The 27190-nt window shown below is 36.9% G+C and overlaps 1 protein-coding gene across 4 annotated transcripts in view; it reads left to right on the top strand.

The window, feature by feature from the left end:
• OSBPL8 (oxysterol binding protein like 8) overlaps nt 1-27190 on the top strand; it is a 166859-nt gene that overhangs the window by 29435 nt on the left and 110234 nt on the right. For all 4 annotated transcript variants that reach the window (XM_032296193.1, XM_032296219.1, XM_032296197.1 and 1 more), the window contains exon 2: nt 19378-19486. In XM_032296193.1, the coding sequence (XP_032152084.1) occupies nt 19445-19486 (42 nt within the window). In that variant the 5' untranslated portion in view covers nt 19378-19444. The remainder of the gene's footprint in view (nt 1-19377; nt 19487-27190) is intronic.

The raw sequence follows: 27190 nt of genomic DNA, 5'->3' as shown, positions 1-27190 counted from the left end.
TGCCTTGCAGACTCAAGTGATCATCCCACCTCCCACAGGTGCCTGCCACTATGCCTGGCTAATTTTTTGTATTTTTTGGTAGAGATGAGGTTTTGCCATGTTTCCCAGTCTGGTCTTAAACTCCTGAGCTCAAGCGATCTACCCACCTTGAACTTCCGAAGTGCTGGGAGTACAGGCATGAGCCACTGTGCCTGGCTGAAGTTGCTATACTTTTCTCAGCTACTGTGGGACCTTCCTTGGCTGGGATGGCTTGAAGGCTAGCATATATCTATATCTATATATCCATATTTTTATATCTGTTTCTATGTTGTGTGTGTGTATGTATGTGTGGGTGTGATTCTATTACATTTTCTTGTCTTTTTCTGCGTTCTGTATTGATGTGATAACTACTTTTTATTTTAGGATGTACCCTTTCTAACAGTACTCACTTGATTCATTTAATTCCTGAAGCTTTTTGGGTGATGATTAACTTTAGTGCAGAGGCATTTGGTAATTAAGACTGGACTTGACAAGACATGATTTATATATAAAAAGATTGTTCAAATTATCTAAAAGCACATAGAAAAATTCTGCTAGTCACAGCTAACTAATTTACAAGAGTGAAGTTTCTTAGGAATGGCTTGTGACTCATGATTTCCTCTTGTTATTAACAATAATATATATTAAAAGGTGAAATGCTACAGGGTGTTGTATTTGGTAATGGTTAAGTAGACAGGGATAAACAGACAATTGGAAAACAACTCTCTATTGATCTCTTGCATTTCTGCATATCTTACAAGTAAAGCACTGACTGCCTGTTACTCTAGACTATCTTTTCAAGAATGTTTATATAGTGAGCAGCCTTGGAAGATAATGACAGTATTTTCCTCCTTAGGAAAAGAAAAGGCAGGCATTCTTGCTGTCCATTATAAAATAATTGGGTTCCCTAAGCTCAGGACTCTTCTGTATTGCAACCAACTATTTTTTGTAGGCATTTCCCTGGGTCTGTCTTGGTATGGATAAGATAATTAGATAACTAGAAAAGAGAGGAAAGTAATTGGAACATGTAGGATTCTCCAAACTGATGGCTTTACAAGTGTTTTAAATTTTGCTTCACTTAAAAAAAAAAATATTTAATTGCATTTTAGGTTTTGGGAATTTTGCTTCACTTTGAAGAACTACCTATAGAGCTTTCAGACCATGTATTATAGCTGTGGTTTAAGCAAGGAAGGTATGTAATTCTAATTGGCAGGTCTATGTTCAATGAAAAGGCTTTCCATCAAAAGATTGGAGATACATATGTAGTTCAGTTGTAATAAAATATTTAAAATATTGTTTTGGTTTCCTACTTGAACTGATTTTTCTTTTGAAGAGCTGATTTTTTACTGATTAGGTTTGATGAAAGTTTTAATTGAAGTTGAGAAACCTTAGAAAACTGTAATTAATGTACTTTATTGATTAGTTGTGATTATTTTAAGTTGCCTTACGTTGTTCCCCTGCTACTCCCCTTCATTTATTACTCTAAAGACAGGTACTAATATGGACCTTAAAGTTGAGGTAGTACCATATAACTTACATTCTCTTGCATTGCAGTGATTATGTCATCGATATTTAGACAGCAGGTAAAACTGCTGCTGGGTGTTAGGTTATAGAATATTAGAATTTTAAGGAGTCTCAATAATTGCCATTTTAGTCTCATAATTTTACTTATGAGGAAACTGAGAACCAAGATGTAAAGTAATCCACATTTTAAGCTCTGGACTTAAAATGAGATTTTACTGGTAGGGCATGGTGGCTCACACCTGTAATGCCAGCACTTTGGGAGGCCAAGATGGACGGATGACCTGAGGTCAGGAGTTTGAGACCAGCCTGGCCAAAATCGTAAACCCTGTCTCTACTAAAAGTACGAAAATTAGCTGAGCATGGTGGTGTGTGCCTGTAATCCCAGCTACTCGGGAGGCTGAGGCAGGAGAATCGCTTGAACCTGGGAGGTGGAGGTTGCAGTGAACTGGGATTACGCCACTACACTCCAGCCTGGGCAACTTAAAACAAGACTCCATCTCAAAAAAATAAAAATAAAAAATTGTAAGTAGATCTCAAGTCTTGGTATGAATGAATTTTGATTTTTTTTCCTTTTTTTTTTTTTTTGACAAAAAAACTTCATAGTGGTATATACTTTGTATCAGGAAGTATATAATACCTGGTTGTTCTTTTTTTGTTTTTAAAACAAAAGCAGCCGGGCACGGTGGCTCACACCTGTAATCCCAGCACTTTGGGAGGCTGAGGCGGGTGGATCACGAGGTTGAGAGATCGAGACCATCCTGGTCAACATGGTGAAACCCCGTCTCTACTAAAACTACAAAAAATTAGCTGGGCATGGTGGCACGTGCCTGTAATCCCAGCTACTCAGGAGGCTGAGGCAGGAGAATTGCCTGAACCCAGGAGGCGGAGGCTGCGGTGAGCCGAGATCGCGCCATTGCACTCTAGCCTGGGTAACAAGAGTGAAACTCCATCTCAAACAAACAAACAAACAAACAAATAAAAAAGCAACACTCTTCAATTATTATACCCATTTTTTAGGATTTTGTGAAGATCAGTGATGATGTATGGAAAGCATTTGGGAAGGGCCATGCTATTATAAAAAAAATTTAGTTGGTCTTACTACTCTTATTTGGTTTTCCAAGTTAAATTTTTAGTTGTACTATCAGTAGTTATAGGATGCTAAAAGGCCAGCAGAGTTGAAATTGCCACCTCCTAACAAATAACTTAGAATCTTTGGAAGATTTAAATTAATCTGTACATAGTTTTTCCAGTGAAATTTTTATGCCTGCTGTTATATTGCTTTCATAGACAGTTTTAAATTTAGGGTTATGGTTTGGTGCTTATGGACAGTTTCATTCCTTATATCTTATTTATCTCCAATTTTATTTATCATGAGAACAGTCTGTTAACAATGAAGGATTTATTCACCTTAGTGCCATTTTTTTCTCTTCCGTTCTTTGTTGTATATGTATGTACTTTAAATGATTCTAATTTATAGTACTTAAATACTGTGTTTTGATTTCTAAAAAAGTTAATATAATCTCTTTTCTATATTGTTTTATAGTCATCATAGTCTTTTAAAGTGGAGTTATGCTTTTCCATTGAGAAGATTTGTCATATTCATAATTTCTTTGTTTTTTGAGTTAAATGAAGAGTTATATTGGCTTTTAAAAAATGCTGTGTAAATTTTATTTTTATTGGTAGTGAGTACATGGATCTCTTAAGTCTGCTTGGGTTTCTGTAACAAAATACTATAGATTAGATGGCTTAAACAATAGAAATTTATTTTCTACAGTTCTGGGGGCTGGAAAGTCTAAGAGCAGGATACCTGCATAGTCGGGTTCCACTGAGGGCCCTCTTCCTGGCTTGTGGACAGGTGTCACCTTGCTGATTCCTCACATGGTGGAAACAGAGAGGGGAAGCAAGCTTTCTTGTGTCTGTTCTCATAAGGGCACTAATCCCAGCATGAGGGTTCCACCCTCATGACATGATTATCCCCCCAAGGCCCTATCTCCACATGTCGTCACATTGGGGATTAGGATTTCAACATGTGAATCTTGGAGAGGACACAAATATTGGAGAGGACATAAATATTCAAATCCATAGCAGTGAGGAATCGGCTTTTTATAAAATACTTGTTGTTTAAGAGCCCTAAATTTTCCCTTTGACTCTATGGATACCTGCTGTATTATTCTCTGTGAACTTTACCCTTATTCATCTATTAGCCTCGGTTTCAGGGAAGAGAAATACTTTAGAAATGTGGAAAGAACAAAACAGTAAACTCCCCTTACTCCCCTTTAAATTCTGTTTTCCTCTAAAATGTATAAAAATAAGTTTATGGTTAATTTTTGAGCGGGTAATAACAATTTCTTACTAGAAACTCTAGATAGGAACCTGGCTGGGCATGGTGGCCCATGCCTATAATCCTATCACTTTGGGAGGCTGAGACAGGTGGATCGCTTTATCCCAGGAGTTCGAGACTAGCCTGGGAAACAGGGTGAGACCCTGTCTCTACAAAAAATAAAAAATTAGCCAGGCATGGTCCCAGCTACTTCGGAGGCTGAGGTAGAAGGATCATTTGAGCTTATTTACAGTGAGCTGAGATCACGCCACTGCACTCCACCCTGGATGACAGTGAGACCCTGCCTTTAAATAAATAAATAAATAAAGATAGGAGTCTACTATATTTTAGTACTTTAAATACTATTGACTTGAGATCTTGTCTATCTGTTATGTGCCTTAGTCCATTTTGTGTTGCTATAAAAGAATACCTGAGGCTGGATTTATAAAGAAAGAGGTTTGTTTAGCTCATTATTCTTCGGGCTGTATAAGAAGCATGGCATTGGTCTCTGCTCAGCTTCTGGCGAGAGCTTTGGTGCCACATCAGAACATGACAGAGAAGCTCAAAGGGAAAGAGGGCACATAAGAGGGACCAACCCACTTTCCTGGGAACTGATTTATTCCCTTGAGAACTCATCCCATCTTGCTAGAATAAGAGCTCACTACTGGAGAATGACACAAAGATATTCATGAGGAATCTGCCCCAATGATCCTAATGCCTCCCGATGGCATCACCTCTCAACACTGCCACTCTCTTTCAAAATGAGATTTGGGATTTGGTAGGGACAGACAAACCATATCTAAACCATGGATCCATATCACCTTTTTTCCCTTTCATTTTTTGGATTTTATTGAAGCATCTTTTTTTCTCTTTTAAAACTTTGACTTCTAGAACTAGTTAATTCATGAGTTGTCCTTGTAGTCCAATATAGGGGTGACCTTCCACCTTATGACTTACTTGTATTCTCTGCTTGGAATGTGTTTCTTGCCATACTTTGTTTAGCTAACTGCCACTTAACCTTTAGGTCTCAACTTAAACTTCTCAAAGATTAACCTATTAGCAGGAAAGGTAGGTTCATTTATTCACAAATGAGATGAGATCATTAATTTTTAAGTGATTCGGTGTGAATAACCAGCACATCATAGAAGGGGATCACAGTGTTATAATTGATTTCATTCTAATGGCACCAGGCCAATTTGTTGTGTTTGACGCAAGTTGATACGTCCTCAATCTGATCTCTAATTCTGTATTTCTAGACAGATAAAATATGCACTACTTTTTTTTCCAGTCATTTTATTATGGTAAAATACCTAAAATACATAAAATCATCTTAACCATTTTTCAGTGTAAAGTTCGTTGGTATTATGTACATTTATATTGTACAAGCATCAATATCATCCATTTCCAGAACTCTTTCGTCTTGCAGAATTGAAACTATATGCCCATTAAACAGTAACACTCCATTCTCTCCTCTCCTTCTGCCCTGGCGATTGTCATTTTACTTTCTGTCTATAATTTTGACTACTGTAGGTACATCATAAAAGTAGAATCATAGAATATTCGCCTTATTGTGACTGGCTTATTTCACTTAGCATAATGCCCTCAGTGTTCATTCATGTTATAGCATATGTCAGAATTTCTTTCCTTTTAAAGACTGAACAATACTCCATTGTATTTATATACCACATTTTGCTTATGCATTCATTTGTTGATGGGTTGCTTCCACATTTTAGGAATTATGAATAATTCTGCTGTGAACATGAGTGTACAAGTATCTCTTCAAGACTCTACCTTTGTTTTTTTTTGTGTGTACTTACCTAGAAGTGGAATTGCTGGATCATATAGTAATTCTGTTTTTTAATCTTTTGAGGAACCATCATACTGTTTTCCACAGTGGCTGTACCATTTTCAGTTTCTACCTGCAGTGCACACAGGTTCCAGTTTCTCCACATAGCATACATCACTTTTTAATACGCTTATTGTGGTAGGGAGAAACATTGGTCTTGTTATTTACACCCCTTTGTAGTCACAATATGTTTGCATAATTAGGAATTGAGTTTTGACTGTTGCGAAACCCAAGGTATGTGTTTTGAACAGTTGAGTGTATTATTATTCACACTGTGCTGAATGATGAGTTAGTGGGTGTAAGAAAGATTTGGACCTTGCTGTTGGATTCTTAAAATACAAGCAGCGCTTTTAGGAAGAAAATGGCTGCATAACTAAGGTGATAGAAAGAAATACTTTGTTCTTTCTATCTGATACATTGTTCTTTTGAGTACTTTCTTGTTATAGAGCAGAGGAATGTTAAAATTTTATCTGCTCTAATTGCTTCTCTTCCACAGGTAAGGTGTCTAGGTAGAGAGCAGTGAGGCAAGATAAAGAAATAAAGGGTAACCAAATAGGAAGAGAGGAAGTCAAACTACCTTTGTTAACAAACAACTTGATTCTCTATCTAGAAAACCCTTATAACCTTGGCCCAAAAGCGTCTTCAGCTGATAAACAACTTCAGCAAAGCTTAAGGATGCAAAATCAATGTACAAATATCCCTGGCATTTCTATACACCAAAAACAGCCAAGCTGAGAGCCACAACAGGAAGGCAGTGTCATTCATGATTGCCACAAAAAGAAAAAAAGATACCTAGCAATATAGCTAACTAGGGAGGTAAAAGATCTGTATAATGAGAATTATAAAACACTGCTCAAAGAAATCAGAGAAGACGCAAACAAATGGAAAAACATCCCAGGGTCACGGATAGGAAGAATCAATATCATTGAAATGGCTTTACTGCCCAAAGCAATTTACAGATTTGTTGCTATTTTTATCAAACTACTACTGATATTCTTCACAGAACTAGAAAAAAGTTTTCAAAAATTTATATGGAACCAGAAAAGAGCCCAACAGCCAAAGCTATACCAAGCAAAACGAACAAAGCTGGAGGCATCACGTTATCTGACTTCAAACTATGCTACAGGATTACAGTAACAAAAACAGTATGGTACTGGTAGAAGAACAGACACATTAACCAGTGGAACAGAATAGAGAGCCCAGAAATAAGGCTACACACCTACAACCATCTGGTCTTTGACAAATCTGACTAAAACAAGCAATGGGAAAAATCTCTATTCAATAAACTGTGCTGGGATGGTCACAAGAGCAAAGATATGGAATCAAACTAAATGGCCATCAATGACAGACTGAAAAAAAAAAGTGATACATATACACCATAGAATATTATGCAGCCATGAAAAAGAACTAGGTCACATCTTTTCTGGGAACATGGATGGAGCTGGAGGCCATCTTCCTTAGCAAACTAACTCAGGAACAGAAAACCAGATAAGGCCTGTTCTCCCTTATGAGTGGGAGCTAAAGCATAAGAACTTGTGAACACAGAAGGAAACAACAGACACTAGGGTCTACTTGAGGGGGGGAGGGTTATATGAGGTAGAGGAGCAGAAAATATAACTATAGGGAACTGAGCTTACTACCTGGGTGATGTAATAATATGTACAACGAACCCCTGTAACATGTGTTTATCTATGTAACCTTCACATGTACATACTGGCAAACCTAAAATACAAATAAATTTAACCAGTAAAATGACACTGGGATAACTGGCTAGTCATATGCAGAAGATTGAAGCTGGACCCCTTGTACCATATATAAAAATGAACTTTATGTGTGTGTGTGTGTGTGTGTGTGTGTGTATATCAAATATGTATTTATATATTATATATTTTTATAGTATATATACATTTACATATATTTGTATTTTAAACATATTTTTTTATATTACACACACATATATTTATTTTTTTTGAGATGGAATTTTGCTCTTGTTGTCCAGGCTGGAGTACAATGGCGTGATCTCGGCTCACCATAACCTCCGCCTTCTGGGTTCAAGGGGTTCTCCTGCCTCAGCCTCCCGAGTAGCTGGGATTACAAGCATGTACCACCACACCAGGCTAATTTTTGTATTTTTTAGTAGAAACAGGGTTTCTCAATGTTGGTCAGGCTGGACTCAAACTCCTGACCTTAGGTGATCTACCTACCTCAGCCTCTCAAAGTGCTGGGATTACAGGCGTGAGCCACTGTACCTGGCCATAAATAATATTTGATGAATGTGTTTTGAGCCCTACAAAGGTCATATAACTGACAGTGAAGCAATAATAGGTATTCAGGTTTGTAAACCATAAATTTTATGAATGGTTGGTCCAGAGATAATGGGAAATGAAATTTCTTTTGTACCTTGAGAATTTTGGTAGTAATGATTTCCTGTTTTTTATTGAACTTAGGTTAGTATTCTGATTTCCTCGGGGTAAAGTGCTAATGATACAGTTTTGCCTGAACTCTACATAAGTAGTAGGTATTTATAAAACAACAGATCAAGAAAATCTTTAGTCCATTTCTCTTTGTGCATTTTATTAGTAACTTGTCGCTGGTTTGGATGATTGTTATATACATATGCATCTGTCTAAAACAGTACCTCTGTTTTTTTAATATTAATAGACTTGCCAGATTTGTAGATATAAAAAGTGTTTGGACACTCTTCTGGTTCAGAATTTAAGTCATTTATTGGGCTTTAGTGTGCGATTAGGCAGTCGTGAAATAAATGGAAACTAAATTGTGATGGATTTGAAATAGACACCTGTAAGGACAATAATATATGTTTATTTAATGTCTATGAAATAAAGTGGCTTTTTATGCAGTGTTTTGGGAAGAGGCAGTGTTTTTGGATTGTCTACTTACCTTTGTGCTCCAGAGTAATCAAGGTAAAGGGAGTTGTCTAGATTTTTTTCTCTCCTTTTACCTTTATATTTTTAGATAACTTGCTATGCTTTTCCCCCTTCCCTCTAATAGTTGATATTATTAGTTTACTTTGTTTCTCCTGTCTTTCCCGTTGCATGTCTTCCCCGTCCATCTTCCTAAAGTTGCACACAGTGGGATAACTTGCATGGCACACCCCAATCTACTTCCTTCTTGTCTGTCAGTGTCCAACTTTTTGTTTGCCTCCTAGTCTTCCATTATCATCATCATTATTTTTTCTATTTTTCTTACTATTATAGTAGTAGTATTAGAATGGAAGAAATATTAACTTGATTCATAGGTGCCAAAATATTAGTATACTCTAGGAAGCTTATGTACTATACCATTTTGAAATAATTTTGATGAAAGCCATTTGGATAGACGGCTTTAATCAAGCAATTCACTTAGATTTTTTTTTTCTTTCGAAGTACATATGAATAGGATGTTGGTACTAGCTTGATATATGGAAACTCACATTTATACAATCTCTCATTACATTAGATTTTCTTTCAGGATTTAATCTACGTAGATACAGTCCTGGGTCACTTAACGACAGGCACACAGTTTGAGAAATGTATCGTTAGGCAATTTTGTCATGTGAACATCATAGGATGTGCTTACTAATACACAAGCCTAGGTAGTATAGCCTACTACACACCTAGGATATATGATATAGATCATGATATAGTCCTAGGCTACAAACCTGTACAACTTGTTACTATACAGAATACTGTAGGTAATTGTAACACAGTGGTATTTGTGTGTCTAAACATGACTAAGCATAGTGAAGGTACTGCTTTGCACTGTGAACTTGTTTTTGGAAAGGGGTCCTGATCCAGACCCCAAGAGAGGGTTCTTGGATCTCGTACAAGAAAGGATTTGAGATGAATTCATAAAGTGAAAGCAAGTTTATTAAGAAAGTAAAGGAATAAAGAATGGCTACTCCATAGGCAGAGCAGCAGCATGGGCTGCTCATCTGCTTATACTTATTGTTACTTTTTGGTTATATGCTAAATGGGGAGGATTATTGAGTTTTCTGGGAAAGGGGTGGGCAATTCCCAGAACTAACCCTTTTGGACCATATAGGGTAACTTGCTGATGTTGCCATGGCATTTGTAAACTGTCAGACACTGGTGAGAGTGTCTTTAGTATGCTAATGCATTATACTATGATTAGCATATAATAAACAGGATGACCACAAGTTACTTTCATTGCCATCTTGGTTTTGGTGGGATTTGGCCAGCTTCTTTATCACAACCTGTTTTATCAGCAAGATCTTTCTGATTTGTATCTTTTGCAGACCTCCTATCTCATTTTGTGACTTAGAACGCCTCGTCTCCTGTGAATGCAGCCCAGTAGGTCTCAGCCTTATTTTACCCAGTCCCTATTCAAGATGGAGTCACTTAACGCTATCTGCCTAGTGAGGCAATGGTAGATTTTCAGCTTCATAGTAATCTTAATGGGACCACTGACAGGTGGTCTGTTCTTGACTGTAACATCCTTATGCGGTGTGGTCGATGACTACTATAGTGTAGATTAGTTCAGAGTAGCTAAACCAGGTTGTTCTTATTTACAATCTGATTTCTTTTTTTGGTCAAAATTGCAGAGTAAAATTAAGATAAGTGATGTGAATATAATGTTATCTTCCAGTACTAGTCTTCTTTAAAGGGGAGTGTATTCATGGCTCAGCATTTTTGCTTTTTTTTGAGATTGAGTCTCCTTCTGTTGCCCAGGCTGGAGAGCAATGGTGTAATCTTGACTTACTGCAGCCTCCGGCTCCTGGGTTCAAGCGATTTCTCCTGCCTCAGCCTCCTGAGTAGCTGGGATTACAGGCACACACCACCATACCCAGCTAATTTTTTTTTTTTTTTTTGTATTTTTGGTAGAGACAGGGTTTCATTATGTTGGCCAGGCTGGTCTCAAGCTCCTGACCTCAGCTATCCACCTGCCTAGGTCTCCCAACTGCTGGGATTACAGGTGTGAGCCACTATATCTGGCACATTTTTGCTTTTGAGAATTCTTTTTTTTTGTTGTTATATATGAGTTTAATACAACAGAAAAACTTCTGGGGCATCCTGGGAGATAGGAAGCCACAAATTTCTCATATACAACTTGTTGCCATAAGAGACAACCATTATTCATTATTGAATAATTGAATGTTCAATATTCATTCATTATCATAAGGCTGTTATGATTAGACATGTTTAAAGCCATTAGCCTTACCTAGTAGGTGCTCCTTCCTTTTCTGGTGACTGAAATGTCTATTTGTAAATCCTAAATAGAGAATAATTTTTATACAAATTATTTTCTTTAGGAACTTTGTTAGGGTAGGTATAGACAGTGAGCCAGGAGTTCCCCAGCATCTAGAGTACTGATAACAAAAAGAACAAAAGAGAGAACATTGTCTTCTTGCACACTTCTAATTCAACTGGTAATTAAGTTTAAATTAGGATGCAGGCCTGGCTTTAGCTTGGCAGTTTTGAGAAATGAGTCATCAGGATTGTCAAATGCAATATTCTTTTACAAAAAAGTTATTTGACTTTTTAAAAATATATAAAAGCAGTATACACTGTTTAAAATGTTTAAAACAACAGAGACGACTATCTTTCTTCTCTCTGAGCCTATTCCTTAGTGCCTACTGCCATTAAGTTTGCTTTTAATTACTATTTAAACTTTTAAAAAAATGCTTCTCTATTCTCAGATTTATTATCATTTAAATGTTTTCAACTTTAACCTCTAAAGGATGAAGAGATTGGTGTGCTTATACTTTAAGCCCCCAGCCACCTTCTCCTTTCAGGATTTTTTTGTTAACAGTGTTTCTTAACGCTGTTATCAAAGGTGAGGAATTTAGGGCATTTGTCATTAATTTTACCTTTCCGTCATCTTGCTTCCTTTTTGAGTTAGTGATTTTATAATTTTTATTTTGTGTTTTCTTTGTTTTTTATATAGAGTAATTCTCTTCTTGCATAGTTATATAGAGCAGTCCTGAAAGTTGAAAACAAGGATTTATTAATTCATTCATTTGATAAATATTGATTATTTAATATTGGAGTATCTCAGGGCTCTGATCTTGAGTTCTTTTCTGTCTACAGAAAGTTCCAAAAAGATCTCATTCAATGTTATGGTTTTAAATTCCATTCATATGCTAACTCCTAGTTTATATTTTTTGGCCGGACCTCCCTACCTCAGCCTCATATCTGCATGTTTAGCTGCCTCCTACATATCTGTATTCAGATGTCTAACTGGCATCTGAAAGTAAACAAGTCCAAGAGGAGCTTCTGATATCCATTCTTTTCTTCCCCAAGTCTTCCTACAATATATTGCATAACTGCTAATGGCATTACCTTCATTTTTTCAGTTGCTTCAGGCATAAACCCTGATTAAATCCCTGCCTCTCTTTTTAAAAAAATGTACATCTTATATCTGATTGATCAATAAATTCTTTTAGCTTTACATTCAAGGTATAGAAAGAATTTGGCACTATTCATCACATCTCCTACTACTCTTCTGGTGCAAGCCGTCATTGTCTGTTGCCTACAAGTGATAGCCTTCTACTTTGTAGTAATCTCTTCTCAATTAGCAGCCCGAATGATACTACTGAAGTAAAATCCTATCATTTCTCAGATTTCCTATCAGCAGTAGCTTCCCATCTCATTCAGAGTAAAAAAATTAAAGTGCTTCTGTCCTATGAGGCTCTCTGTGATTTGCAACTTCATTATCTTTCTGTTCTCTTTGCTCATTACCTTTCCCTATTCCACTTGACGCAGTAGTCTCTTTGCTATTCTTTAGATATGCCACGTGCTCGTGCTTCAGAGTCTTTGTGCTTGCTGATTCCTTTTTTGCTTGAAAGGGTCTTCTGGGCTGCTCACCTTTTCATGTTACTGAGATCTTGACTCAGAGTCATTTCAGTGAAGCCTAAAGGCCTTTTCAGGCAATCCTATCTAACATTTTACATTTTTTTTGTGACACATCAGACAACTCCTCTCTTACTATTTGTTCTTCTCAGCACTCATTAGTATCTATTATAATACACAATATATTTTAATTGTTTAATTTTAAAAAATTATCAGGTCAGATTCATTGAGGAAATAAATTACTACAGGTACTTAAAGCAAAAAGAAAATAATAAGAGGAATTAGATGTTGATAAATTGATTGGAAAAGCTGGAGGCATGTATATGGATGGCTATTCCTAGCTTTCAAGTTAGTCACTGCTGCTGATCATTGTAGCTGCCTGTTGGTACTAATATAGGTAGCGGACAGTGGAGTACTTGGTGATCACTGTAAAGCCTCCTGTTTGTCAAAGCTTACTGACATTGTAATTGTCCAGTGGGCTCTTCTTGCCCACTGCCCAGATGAAGCCAATCTATCAACACAAGGAAATTGCAAAAGAAAAAAAGTTTAATATACGTAGAGCTGGTTAAATGAGATACTGGATTTTTATTATTACTCAAACCAGCCTCCTCTATTGGAGACTAGGATTTTTCAAGAACAGTTTGGCTGGCAGGGGCATAGGGGGTGGGGAATGCTGTGATTGGTTGAGGAATGCAATCATGGGGTATGGACAAATAGTCCTTATGTGCTGAGTCCACTCCTGGGTGAGAGCCATGAAGGAGTCACTGATCCAGGTGAGGCCATTCAGTCATCAGAAATGCAAAAGCCTGAAAAGACATCTCAAAAAGCCAATCTTAGGTTCTATGATAATAATGTTATTTACAGGATTAATTGGGGAAGTTGCAAATCTTGTGACCTCTGGAACAGTGGCTGGCAAAGGATTAGCTATGCCTGGATCTTATAAGAATTCAGGCCGCTCTCATACTCCTAACCTTGTGAACCTTTCATTAGTTTTAAGAAGGCAGTTTAGTTTTGGAAAGGGCTGTCATAATTTAAACCATAGACTAAATTTCTCCCAAAGTTAGCTTGGCCCATGCCCAGGAATGACCAAGGGCAGTTTGGAGGCCAAAGGCAAGATGGAGTTGGTTAGGTCAGATCTCTTTCATTGTTATAATTTTCTCACTGTTAAAATTTTTGCAAAGGCAGTTTTACCATCAGAAGATGAATGGTGTGGTTTCTGTCTCTCTTCCACTTTCCAAATACTGTGCAAATGCATTGCATTGGCTGAATGTAAGTCACATCTAGAATCCCCAAGGCAAAGACATTTGCAAAATGTTGTTTCTGTGCTTTTAGCTTCTATGATACAAAGGAGGGCACAGAATGAATGATAAAATAAATTTATACCTATATTGATAAGATACGAATGTATACATATATATTGGATTAGTCAGGGTTCTCTCGAAAAACAGTACCAACGGGATGTGGGGACACACGCACACGCTCACACAAACTGGGGACTAGGAAGTGTGAAATTTGCAGGGCAGGTCAACAGGCTGGAAACCCACAAAACTGCTGGTGTTGCAGTCTTGAGTCTGAAGGCAGTTTGGAGGCAGAATTTCTTTTTCTTTTGAGGACCTCAGGTTTTTTTTTAAGCCTTTAGCTGGTTGGATGAGATCCACCCACATATTGAGGGTAACCTGCTTTATTCAAAGTCTACTGATTTAAATATTAAACATTTTTAAATATCTAAAAAAAAGTCTTCACAGCAACATCTATACTGGTGTTTAACCAAACAGCTGAGTCTGATAGCCTAGCCAAATTGATACAGTAAATGAACCATTATAATCTACCCCTTGTTACATTGGCACCCACCCATATCTCTTTAAAAACATACTTGTTATAAGCTGAATTGTAGCCCCTTAAAATTCATAATGAAGTTTGAACTTCTAGCATCTCAGAATGTGACAGTATTTGGAGATAGGATCTTTAATGAGATAGTTAAGTTAAAATGAGGTCATTAGGGTGAGCCTTAATTCAGTATGATTGGTGGGCCCTAATTCAGCATGACAGGTCTCCTTATAAGAGGGCATTTGTATACAGACATGTACAGAGGGAAGACCATATGAAATCTCTGGGAGAAAATGGCCATCTACAAGCTAAGGAGAAAGGCCTCTGAAGAAACTAAACCTGCTGAAATCTTGATCTTGGACATCTAGCCTCCAGAACTATGAGGCGATAATGTTCTGTTGTTTAAGCCACCCAGTTTGTGGTCTTTTATTATGGCAACCCTAGCAAATTAATACAATAGTTAATCTCCTAATAAAGACAATTACAAGGTCATGCTTCCACCCAACAATAAACTGTCTTGTGTAAAATATACCAGCTCTTTCCCCAGAAGAGAATGTAAAGTCCTTGAGTGATGTTCATTTTTCTTGTTTTTCGGTAAGTTATTATAATGTAGAGTTAATACTTAAATACTATGAAATAAAGTCAATATAATGTTATATGATAAAGGAATAAGAGGGAAGGAAACAAAGATATTTAATAAACATATTCAGGCGCCGGGCGCGGTGGCTTAAGCCTGTAATCCCAGCACTTTGGGAGGCCGAGGCGGGTGGATCACGAGGTCAAGAGATCGAGACCATCCTGGTCAACATGGTGAAACCCTGTCTCTACTAAAAATACAAAAAATTAGCTGGGCATGGTGATGCGTGCCTGTAATCCCAGCTACTCAGGAGGCTGAGGCAGGAGAATTGCCTGAACCCAGGAGGCGGAGGTTGCGGTGAGCCGAGATCGCGCCATTGCACTCCAGCCTGGGTAACATGAGTGAAACTCCGTCTCAAAAAAAAAAAACAAAACAAAACAAAAAAAAAAAAAACAAAAAAAATAAACATATTCATAAAATAATAAGGAAGAAATATTCCCAGAAATTACAATTTTTGTCTTTGTAACTGATCACATAATTATAGCAGGTATTTATAACTACCCTCTTCCACTATCCCTTCTGTATTCTTTTACCCTCAACAAGTACCTCAACTGGTCATGGTTTTTGACTTGGTAGGATGACCTGAAGTTTCTTTCCTGAAGAGTCTGGACAATTACTAGTCCTGTCTAGATTGGATTGTTATGATTTTTCTGTTGATTTTAATCACAGAATGCTGGAACTGGGTGGCCATTTCAGTGTTGGCAGGATCAAACTCCACTCACTTAGACTTGCTGTGTTCCACCCATCGCAGGAGGGAGTATGCAGGTGATCAGGTCCAGGAGCCAGAATGAGTGCTTTTGGGTACCAGCAGGAGTGAACTCCATGCAGGCTCTGTGGCAGCATCCAGGTGGTGTGCCTGTGACTCCTGAAGCCCCAGAGGGCATATTACAGTGCTCTTTTAGCTCTGCTGTCTGACAGCTTAAGTGTTAACAACAATTCAGTGGGCCCTCTGCCTTTTTGCATGAGGTGGCTGTCTTCTGTCGATGAGGGCAAGGGGTCAGTGTGACAGTCTTTTGTATCTGCACTTTTGCTTCCGAGCTCTTGTCCACTGTCCAGGAAAAATGAGGCCACATGAACAAATTGAAAGGTGATAAATGTGGGGGATTTTATTGCTATGAATGTGGCTCTTAATGGGAAGGGGAGCTAAAAAGGAGATGGGGTAGGTTTTTCCCTGAAGCCCAGCCTTCTGCAACTAGATTCTTCTCTGAAGTTTTGCCATCAGGCTGTCTCTCTGAAGTCAAACCTCTTCTCTCCAACGTCCAGCCGTAGTCCCCAATGTCTGGCAGCTTATTCTCTCTTCAGGCTGAGTCAGGGGTCTTTATAGGTACAAAATGGGGTGGGGCAGGGTGGGGCCATGGGTGGTTTAGGAAAAGGCAACCTTCTAGCAGAAAAACAGGGATATAAGTTCTTATTTTGGTCTGTGGTTTCAAGTTTTCGGCTTAAGGGTGGAGCTTTTGCTAGGGACTCGTCCTTTCCTGCCTAGAATTTTCTGCCCCCTGTCCCTGTCAATTTCAGCAGTGTTCACAGCATCTTCACCAGGAGTAGGTTCTGTCTTCAGAAAGCACTTTCTTTGTTCATCCGTAAGAAGTAAGTCTTCATTCATTCAAATTTTGTCTTAAGATTGCAGCCATTCAGTTACATCTTCAGACTTACTTCTAATTCTAGTTCTCTTGTTGTTTTGGCCACATCAGTAGTGACTTCCTGCACTGAAGTCTTGAAGCCCACAGAGTCATCCATAAGGGTTGGAATCAACTTCCAAATTCCTGCTAATGTTGATATTTTGATGACCTCCTGTGAACCACAGCTGTACTTAGTGACATTTAGAAAGCTGAATCTTTTCCGTAAGGTTTTTAAACTTTGCCTAAATCCATCAGAGGAAACACTATTTCTGGCAGCTTATGGCCTTACTGTATGTATTTCTTAAGTGATAAGACTTGAAAGTTAAAATTACTCCTTGATTCATGGGCTGCAGAATAGATGTATTAGCAGAGATGAAAACAACATTAATCTCTTTGTTTATCTCCGTCAGAACTTTTGGGTGACAAAGTTTATTTTCAATGAGTGGACATATTTTGAAAGGAATATTGTTTAATAAGCAGTAGTCTCAACATTAAGCTTAAAATGTTTGTAAACCATGCTGTAAACAGATGTGCAATAATCCAGGCTTTGTTGTTTTATTTATAGTGCACAGGCAGAGTAGATACAGCATAAGTTCTTAAGGACGCTGGAATTTTTGGAATGGTAAATGAGCATTGGCTTCAACTTCAAGTCACCAGCTGCATTAGCCCCTAACAAGAGTTGGTTTGTCCTTTGCAGCTTTGAAGCCTGGCATTGACTTCTCCTCTCTAGCTATGAAAGTTGTTAATGACTTCTTCTAATAGAAGACTATTTCATCTGTATTGAAAATCTGTTGTTTAGTATAGCCATGTTCATTGATGATCTTAGCTAGATCTTTTGGATTACTTTTTTTTTGAGACAGAGCCTTGCTCTGTTGCCCAGGCTGGAGTGCAGTGGTGCGATCTTGGCTCACTGCAACCTGTCTCCCAGTTTCAAGCAATTCTTCTGCCTCAGTCTCCCAAGTAGCTGGGAATACAGGTGTGCACCACCATGCCCAGCTAATTTTTGTAGTTTTAGTAGAGACAGTGTTTCACCATGTTGGCCCGGATGATCTTGATCTCTTGACCTCGTGATCCGCCCACCTTGACCTCTCAAAGTCTTGGGATTACAGGCGTGAGCCACCACGCCCAGTCCTTTTGGATAACTTACTGCAGTTCCTCTAAGTAGTACTTGGTACATCACCTTGCATTTTGATGTTACAGAGATGGCTTCTTCCCTTAAACCTGATTAATCAACCTCTGCTGACTTCAAAATTCTCTTCTGCAGCTTTTTCACCTCTCTCAGCCTATATAGAATTGAAGATAGTTAGGGTCTTGCTGTATGATAAGACTGATATTCTAGCCAGATCACTCAAACTTCCTGTTTATCAGCAATAAGGCTGTTTTGCTTTCTTATCATTTGTGTGTTCATTGGAATAGGACTTCTAATTTCCTCCAAGAACTTTTACTTTGCATTCACAACGTGACTGTTTGGCGTAAGAGGCCGTGCTTCTTCCTTTTCACGTGCGTTTCTCACTAAGCTTAATAATTTTTAGCTTTTGATTTAAAGTGAAATATTTGGCTCCTCCTTTTACTTGAGCACTTAGAGGCAATTATAATATTATTAATTGGACTAATTTCAATAGTATTGTGTCCAGTGGAATAGAGACACTCCTGGAGAAAGAGAAATGGGAGATTGGCAGGTGGGTGGAGCAGTCAAAACCACATACATTTATCAGTTAAGTTAGTTGTTTTATATGGCTGCAGTTTGTGGCACCCCAAAATAATTACAATAGCAATGTCAAGGATTACTGATCACAGATCGCTGATACAGGTATTTTAATGAATAGGTCTGAATTATTCTAGAGTTACCCGACTATGACACAGAGACACAAAGTGAGCACATACTGTTGGAAAAATGGCACCGATAGACTTGATTTCTGCATGGTTGTCACCAACTTTCATTTTGTAAATGAAGGTGCTAAAAGAAGTATCTCTTTGTGCAGTAAAGCGAAGCACTATAATAAAGCAAGGCATGCTTGTAGAAAAGTAATACATATTCATGGTAAAAATGGAAATACACAGAAGCACAAAGAGTATCTTACATATAATGTTCTATCACGTTTCCCACCTCATGTGGGAAACTGTATATACAGTTTAGTATATACAGATCTTCATTTTTAAAAATTGCTGCATGATATTTTATTGTATATCTGTAGTACAAGGAAGCTTCTAGTCGTCAACATTAAAGTTGTTTCTAGTTTTTTTCATCAAATTTATTACTTTATTGGATTTGTTTATATATTTCTGTGCATTTGTATATCTGTGGGAAAATTTCTAGTCTTGAAATTGCTGGATAAAAATATATATTTTTTTAATTGTCCAAAAAATTGTCCTGATTTATATTCTCATAACAAAAGTACATGAGAATATCTGTTTTCCCACATTCTCTCCCATGTTGGACTTTAGCATACTTTTTAGTTTTTACCAATGTAATAAAGAAAAACTAATTTATTTCGTTAGTTGTAAGTAGATTTATACATCCTTTCAAATTTTAGGCAATCTCATGTTTAACCATGCTCTTACTATTTTTTCTTCATTTGAAATATTTTTTCCTTCTTTCATTTTTCTCTGAAACTTTGCCATTCTTCAAGCCCATGTCAAAATTTGTTTTTCATTATTGAATTTCCAAATAACCTCAGAATAACATAATTTTTCCCTTATAATAAATTCAGTGCTTTATTTCTACTTGTCACAATTTTATACCAGTCCTAATAAATATGATTTTTTAATTCTAGGATTTGCAGATTTATAGGATGACTGCACATTAATGGAAAGAGAAGCATAAACCTATCTTGGTTCATTATGGAGGGAGGTTTGGCAGACGGAGAACCTGATAGAACTTCGGTGAGTAGTTCAAATATGACATAGTAAGATTCTATCATCTATAACTGTGAAGTGTTTGGATGTAAACCAGGGTTTTGTTTTTAAAACATGTTTCTAAAATAATGCTTTAATTCCTTGAGAATTACAGATAGTTTAAGTGATATGAAAATTACAGATAGCTAGTTGGGCATGGTGGCTCACACCTGTAATCCTAGCACTTTGAGAGACTGAGGTGGGTGGATTGCCTGAGCTCAGGAGTTTGAGACCAGCCTGGGCAACATGGCAAAACCCTGTTTCTACTAAAAATACAAAAATTAGCTAGATGTGGTGGCACATGTCTGTATTCTCAGTTACTTGAGAGGCTGAGGCAGGAGAATTGCTTGAATTCGGGAGGTGGAGGTTGTAGTGAGCCAAGATAGCGCCTCTGCACTCCAGCCTGGGCGACAGAGTCAGACTCTGTCTCTAAAAAAAAAAGAAAGAAAATTACAGATAGCTTAAAGCTTGTTGGAGCACAACCCAGCTTTCTAATATTTCTGCTTCATCTCCTTCTGTTTTACCTATCCTTCCAGCCATATAGTGAAAAACATATTGATATAATTATTTGCTTTCTCCCAAACCTCTTTGTCTTAAGTGAAATCAAGAGAATGTTAACATTTGAGGAAATTAAATGCCTCCAAATTTCATATCACATGGAGCTATAAGTAATAGTGGGAATGAAACAATTAAAATAATTAAGAGCAGTTGCCATATATATTCTTTTTATAAAAATATAAAGATGTAATAAACATTTCTGCCCTGTGATCATAATTGAATTATATTCTGAAATTAAACAAGTAGTAGGTAGAAGGAAAAGTATACCTTACCCAATACATTTTTTAAAAATCACTAGTAGGGTGGACTAAATGATGATTTGCCATTTTTTGTCACTGTACAAAAAGACTTTCCTCCAGGGTAATTTCATTTTCAATTCTCCTATGGCATTCTGAGTGACTCCATTATATATTGGTTTATAGACTCTTAGAAATGTTTCTGTTACCTAGAGTAAAGGTGCCCCCTTCAGTAAAATGTAGTCAGCTGGTAGCTTTATCATAGTTAGGTGGTAGATTCTTTAACAAACTTACATTATTGGAATAAGGAGAGGCCAGCTTTTCTTTTGTATCACTATGGAATTGAGAGTCACTATTACATTGAGGTGTTTGTAAATTTTAATTTAGTGAATGTCCTTTGTTCAGGCTCCAGTGTAGGAACAGTCTTAATGATTGATAGCAAAATGCAGTTTTGCTGACTTGAATTAACTTGGTCCCAGCCTTTCTTGGATTTCTGGTTCAGTCTTGTTATGGGTTCTTAAATGATCAAAAAAAGTTAAACTTTAAAATAAGTTGTTAGTAGAGAATAAAATGGGTGTGGGAATAACTTGGCTTATGAAGAAGGCTGTTGTCATGTTGATTTAAATGGAAAATGATTGGTAAGTTACTTTATTTTTACTATAATTTCGGAAGAAAAGTTAAGATTAAGCCTTGTCTGTAGAACTTAATGTTGATTTTACAATAAAGCTTACCTTTAAAAACAAAACAAAACAAAACAAAACAAAACTAATGGACTATCTTAGGTTTTTTCAGATCAAATACTTTTGGTCTTTTAGTGAAGTTAAAAATATCAGTAATAACTGCAGTTGCTGTTTTTAAGTGTATGTTTTGTTAGACTGTCCTCATAACAGCTATTAAAGGTAGATATTTCTTTATCCTCACTTTTATAGATAGGGAAATAGGCTCAGGGTGGTTAATTATCTTCTATAAGGCTTCACAGCTTAAGTGATAGAACTGAAATCTGTCTCTGAATACTTTACTACTAAGATGTTAACTGCGTACCTGTGTTTCTCAATAGAGTTTCTTAAAATTTGTTGTTATCTTTCAAAGTAAGTATACAAGTAAATGTTACTACATTTTATTACCAGACTCTTTGGCTGAAGTAATAAAGTTTTAGTCATTTTCTATTCCAAATTTTGTTGAAAAATTAAAAGTTGTTTAAAAAGTAGTGACCAGATATGGTGGGGTTTACACGTGTAATCCCAGCACTTTGGGAGGCCGAGGCGGGTGGATCACCTGAGGCCAGGAGTTTGAGGCAGCCTGGCCAACATGATGAAACCCTGCCTCTACTTAAAACACAAAAAATTAGCCAGTCATGGTAATGGATGCCTGTAATCCCAGCTACCGTGGAGGCTGAGGCAGGAGAATTGCTTGAAGCCGGGAGGTGTAGGTTGCAGTGAGCTGAGATTGCACCACCAGCCTGGTTAACAAGAGCGAAACTCCATCTCATAAAATAAAAAAGTCATGAGACCAGTTTTTCTTTTCTTTTTCATTAGGTTTCTTCTGTCAAATATTGTAGCTAATTTTAGAGAGAATAATACCAGTAATTTCAGTGTGAACTACTGAAATGTTCTGTATTTGGAACTAACATCGAGGTCCACTTTTGAGTTAACTATAAAATACCACCTTTGAACTACTTGGCCTCTGCTAGTTACTGTTTAGATCTGGGAGAAGTGGATAAGAACATTGGCTCTGTAAGACACTTAGCTACATGTTAAAATCTGAGCTCTGTCACTTAGTTGTATGACCTGGGTAATAAATTCTTCAGGTTTTCAGTTTCCTTATAAGTAGATATAATTGTACTATCTACCTCCCAAAGTTATTTTCAATATTAAGTGAGAAAACATGTCTATAGAGTGCCTATTAGAAGACTATGCATATTGTAAATATCTGTTAAATAAAAGCAACTATTTTTTTAACTTTGCTACAATATTAACCATTAATACTGAAAAAGCAACTATTTTTATTGTTAATATAACTATTAAGCCTTCTCTCCAAAAAGATAAATAATTAAAAGTCAGGAGAAGCCTGTGAAGATTGAATGGTTGGTCTAGACTGGAGTAGTTGGAGAAGCTTTCTTAGGAGAACATAAAGTTTGAATTGCACGTGAACGTAGGGATAATAGGATTGAAAAATGAGCAAGGAAAGCATGCTAGATGAGAGAATAGCAGGAGACAAGGCTAAATAGGGAATTAATTGCCCAGTTTATTCAGGTTATAATTAATATTAAAAAAATAAGGAAGGATGGAAGAAAGTGAGTGATGTTTAGAGGAATGATGATTGATGTGACAGATAGAGACCCAGTTTATGCAAGACTTTGAGTGCTAGACCAGGGATTTTGAACTTGATTCTGCAAGTAGTGGTTTCTTATTGAGTATTTTTGTGTAGATGGGACTGAAAGCAGGGTATAAAATTATTTGGAGGAGTGAGTATTAAGAGACTATTACAAGGCCGGGCGCAGTGACTTACGCCTGTAATCTCAGCACGTTGGGAGGCAGAGGCAGATGGATCACCTGAGGTCAGAAGTTCAAAACCAGCCTGGCCAACATGACGAAACCCCATCTGTACTAAAAATACAAAAATTAGCTGGATGTGGTGGCAAGCGCCTATAATCCCAGCTACCTGGGAGGCTGAGGCATGAAAATTGCTTGAACCTGGGAGGTGGAGGTTGCAGTGAGCCAAGATCGTGCCATTGCACTCCAGCCTGTGCAACAAGAGTGAAACGCTGTCTCAGGAAAAAAAAAAAGAGACTGTTAAAGTGATCTTGGTGTGAGGTTGTGAAAAAATCTGACTTCATTATTCATTTGATTTCCTTCTTACTCTTAATACTTTTTTTTTTTGAGATGGAGTCTGGCTCTGTTGCCCAGGCTGGAGTGCAGTGGAGTACAGTGGTGCTATCTCAGCTCACTGCAACCTCCACCTCCCTGGTTCAAGCAATTCCCCTGCCTGAGCCTCCTGAGTAGCCAGGATTACAGATACAAGCCACCACATCTGACTAATTTTTTTGTATTTTTAGTAGAGACGGGGTATCACCATGTTGGCCAGACTGGTCTTGAATTCCTGACCTCCGGCAAGTGCTGGGATTATAGGCATGAGGTACTGTGCCTGGCCAATACTATATTTTTTAAAAACACATATGCTCATTTGTTATTCTAGTTGCATATGGTTCTGTTTTTCTAGTAGTGCTTTTTGTCTTAGATGGCAGGTACTAGAAGGTATATATTAAGTCTGCCTGTCTATATGTTATACTTTTATGCCACAGAGCATGAGAATACTTTTTAATATGTCTTAAACTATCTTTTGAAAGTTTACAATTTTCACTCTAGAAATTTACTGCTAAAAATGCAGCAAACCATTACCATGGCACATGTATACCTGTGTAACAAACCTGCACGACCTGCACATGTACCCCAGAACTTAAATAAATAAATAAATTAAAAATGCTTTAAAACGTCAAATTTTTATGACTAGATTGAAGTAGACTAAAGAAGTGAAATATCCTTCTAGATTAAAAAAATTGAATAGTTCCTCACCTTAAGGATAGTCACTCTATTTTTTGAAGCATTTCTGAATTATTATTTCTTTTATCTCTTGAAACAAAGGAAACTGCTTCATAAGTTTTATTAGAGGGCAAAATCTTTTATTGTATTAAAAATGATTTTATAAATGACTTTTTAGAAGAGAATAACAATTAAAAAGATGTATATGAATCTTTGTTGAGTGTATAAAGACTCTCAATTGAGAAAATCTTTAAGATTCTAATTCATGTTGGGTACCTTGAATCCAAAGACTTTCTGAAGTGGAAGGAACTGCAAAAATCATTTAGTAATTCAGTAATTCTTAGAATATAGTCAGTGAATGTCTTCCTGGAGAGCCTAGAGATGATCCAACTTCCTGTAACTAGCTGAGTTATTCATAATTTAGATTTGGTGATCATAAAATAAAATTGCTGTGTTATTACAGTTTATTCAAAGCCTACATTATATTCTAAGAAGTCCAGCTATCTATAAAAATTGACTACATTTTAGAACTTGTGCATTTGAATTAATGGAATTACACCACTTTTTGCTACAGCAAGTATTATTTTGAGTAGATCACAGTGTTTAAATATTTCAGTTTTTGTTCTGTTATAAATACTATCTGATTAACTTCATCGATCTGATTATTGATTTAGTATATTATGTGGTGTTAGTGATAGCATCTTTGTAACAATAGTATTCACATTTTTTTTAGTTTTAAATTTTTTGTAGAGACAGGGTCTTTCCCTGTTGCCCAGGCTGGACTGCAGTGGTGTGATCCTAGCTCACTGCAGCCTTGAATTCCCGGGCTTAAGTGATCCTCTTACCTCAGCCTCCAGAGTAGCTTGGACTGCAGGCAGCCCCATTGTGTCTGGCGAATTTCTAAAAAATTTTTTATAGGCACAGGATCTTGCAATATGTCCCAGACTGTAACAACAGTAGTTTTTTATGTACAGCTTCCTAGTAATTGACCTCTAAGGCATTTGTGTATTCAAGTTCAATGATAAATTATCTATATGCCAATTACTAATTCTCTGAAAGTATTGTACAGTGGCACGTCTTTAAATTTTACCATTGGTCATTGCTACTCGTATCCTATTGCTACTGTAACAAATTGCCACACATTTAGTGGCTTAAAACAACACAAATTTATTTTCTTAGCAGTTCTGGAAATCAGAAATCTAAAGCAAAGCATTAGCAGGGTTGTTTTCCTTCTGAAGACTCTGAGAGAAGAATCCATTTTCTTGCTTTTATCAGTATCTAGAGAGTGCATTCACTTTTTGGCTCGTGACCCCTTCCTTGTATCACTTCAGCCATTGGCTTTTGTTATCACATCTCCTGCTACTTACTCATTTAGACCTTCTTGTCTCCTCTTTATAAGGACCCTTATGATTCCATTGAGTTCACTTACATAACCCACTCAGATAATCAGATAATACTCTATATCAAGATCCTTAACCTAGTCACATCTGCAGAGTCCCTTTTACTAAAGTAACATTCACAGCATCCAGGGTGGGCATCTTTGGGAGGCCATTATTCTGCCCTCCAGAGGCAGTACTAACCTCTGGAGCAAACAGAGGAAGTAGGTCCTGTTGCTAGATAACCCAAAGTCTGTGGTCTGCCCAGGCATCTCACCTGAGGAGTTATCAGCTAGATTGAAGTCCTAAATAATGAAAATTCTTAGGTTGCAGGGATCTCCTTATGTAAAGTTAAAATAACTGAAAATTTTAGCCACCAATTTATTACTTAAATGCTTATTTTCCCATGTTAAAATAATTTCATCTAACCAATAGCTGCTTGCTAAGTCTAACAGTTTATATTAATCATACATACAAAATTGTTAATGGGAGTTATTCTTGAACTGAAATGGAATAATAGGATACATTCTATTATTGTTGGTAATCTTCAACAATTACCAACTCGGGTTGATGTTGTTTCATCTATACTCTCACGTTCCTAATCCAGAGTTTTTGAACAAATCTGAGATAAATCATTTTATTCATAAATATTTACTGTTTGCATACATCTCTAAAATATGACTTTTCTTTAAAACTCTGATCATAAATACATTATGATTCCTAAAAATTAATAACTCTTGAGCCAAATAATTATTCAGTACCTATACTTCCCTGATTATTTCATATCCTTTTTATAGTAGGTTGTTGGGTTGGACTTGGTTGATAAGTCACAAATCTTTTTGAATCTTTTAAATCTCTCCTACATCTGTTCTTAATTTTACCTTTCAATTTATTGAAGACACAATATAGTTTATTCTGTGGAGTTCTCTACAGTATGGGTATTCCCCTCGTGTTGATTGTTTAAGGTGTTCATCAGTCCCTTAAATTTCTTGCAAATTGGTTGTTAGAGGCTTGCACAGATTCAGGTTCAAATTTTTTTTTTGACAATAATGATGTATAAATGATATGTATAACTGTCAGGAGGCACATAATGTCTGATTGTCTCTCTTCATGTGATAATAGCAACCGTTGATGATCATTTTCTAGATCTGTTAGTTCAATAGGGGTATAAATTAGAATTCTAATTGGGTTAGAAAAGTGGAGGCTGGAAAGAATGATTATTATGACTAATCTATACCTTTTGAGCAAGCAAATCAATCAACATACTTTTTTTAATGCAATAAAAATTTATTTTTTATTTTAATTTTAAAAAAATTTGTGTGTGCATGTAGTGGGTGTATACTTTTTTTTTTTTTTTTTTTTTTTTGAGACGGAGTTTCACTCCTGTTACCCAGGCTGGAGTACAATGGTGCGATCTCGGCTCACTGCAACCTCCGCCTCCTGGGTTCAGGCAATTCTCCTGCCTCAGCCTCCCGAGTAGCTGGGATTACAGGCATGTACCACCATGCCCAGCTAATTTTTTGTATTTTTAGTAGAGACAGGGTTTCACCATGTTGACCAGGTTTGTCTCGATCTCTTGACCTCGTGATCCACCCGCCTCGGCCTCCCAAAGTGCTGGGATTACAGGCATGAGCCACCGTGCCCGGCCAGGGTGTATACTTTTATAGGGTATATGAGATGTTTTGATACAGGCATGTAATGCATAATAATCATATCATGGAAGGTGGGGTATCCATCCCCTTAAGCTTTTATACTTTGTGTTACAATCCAATTATATCCTTTTAGTTATTTTAAAATGTATAATCCAACAACCTTTTGTTAGGTTGCCACTTTATAGCTTTATTGGAACTTCTATTAAAAGGAGACATTTAGAAAATGTCAAAATAATTTGATAGATATACTTTGTTTACATCTCCATTAATTTAACTTCTGAAAGTTCTATTATTTTCAGAAGTAAAAAGTAAACTTTTTCTGAAAGCTTTG

This window comes from Sapajus apella, unplaced genomic scaffold (assembly GCF_009761245.1).
Source record: "Sapajus apella isolate SASKATOON/1434 unplaced genomic scaffold, GSC_monkey_1.0 scaffold2, whole genome shotgun sequence".
NCBI classification, from domain to species: domain Eukaryota; kingdom Metazoa; phylum Chordata; class Mammalia; order Primates; family Cebidae; genus Sapajus; species Sapajus apella.
Note: the sequence above shows the minus strand (reverse complement) of the source record. Positions and strands in the feature narration are given on the sequence as shown.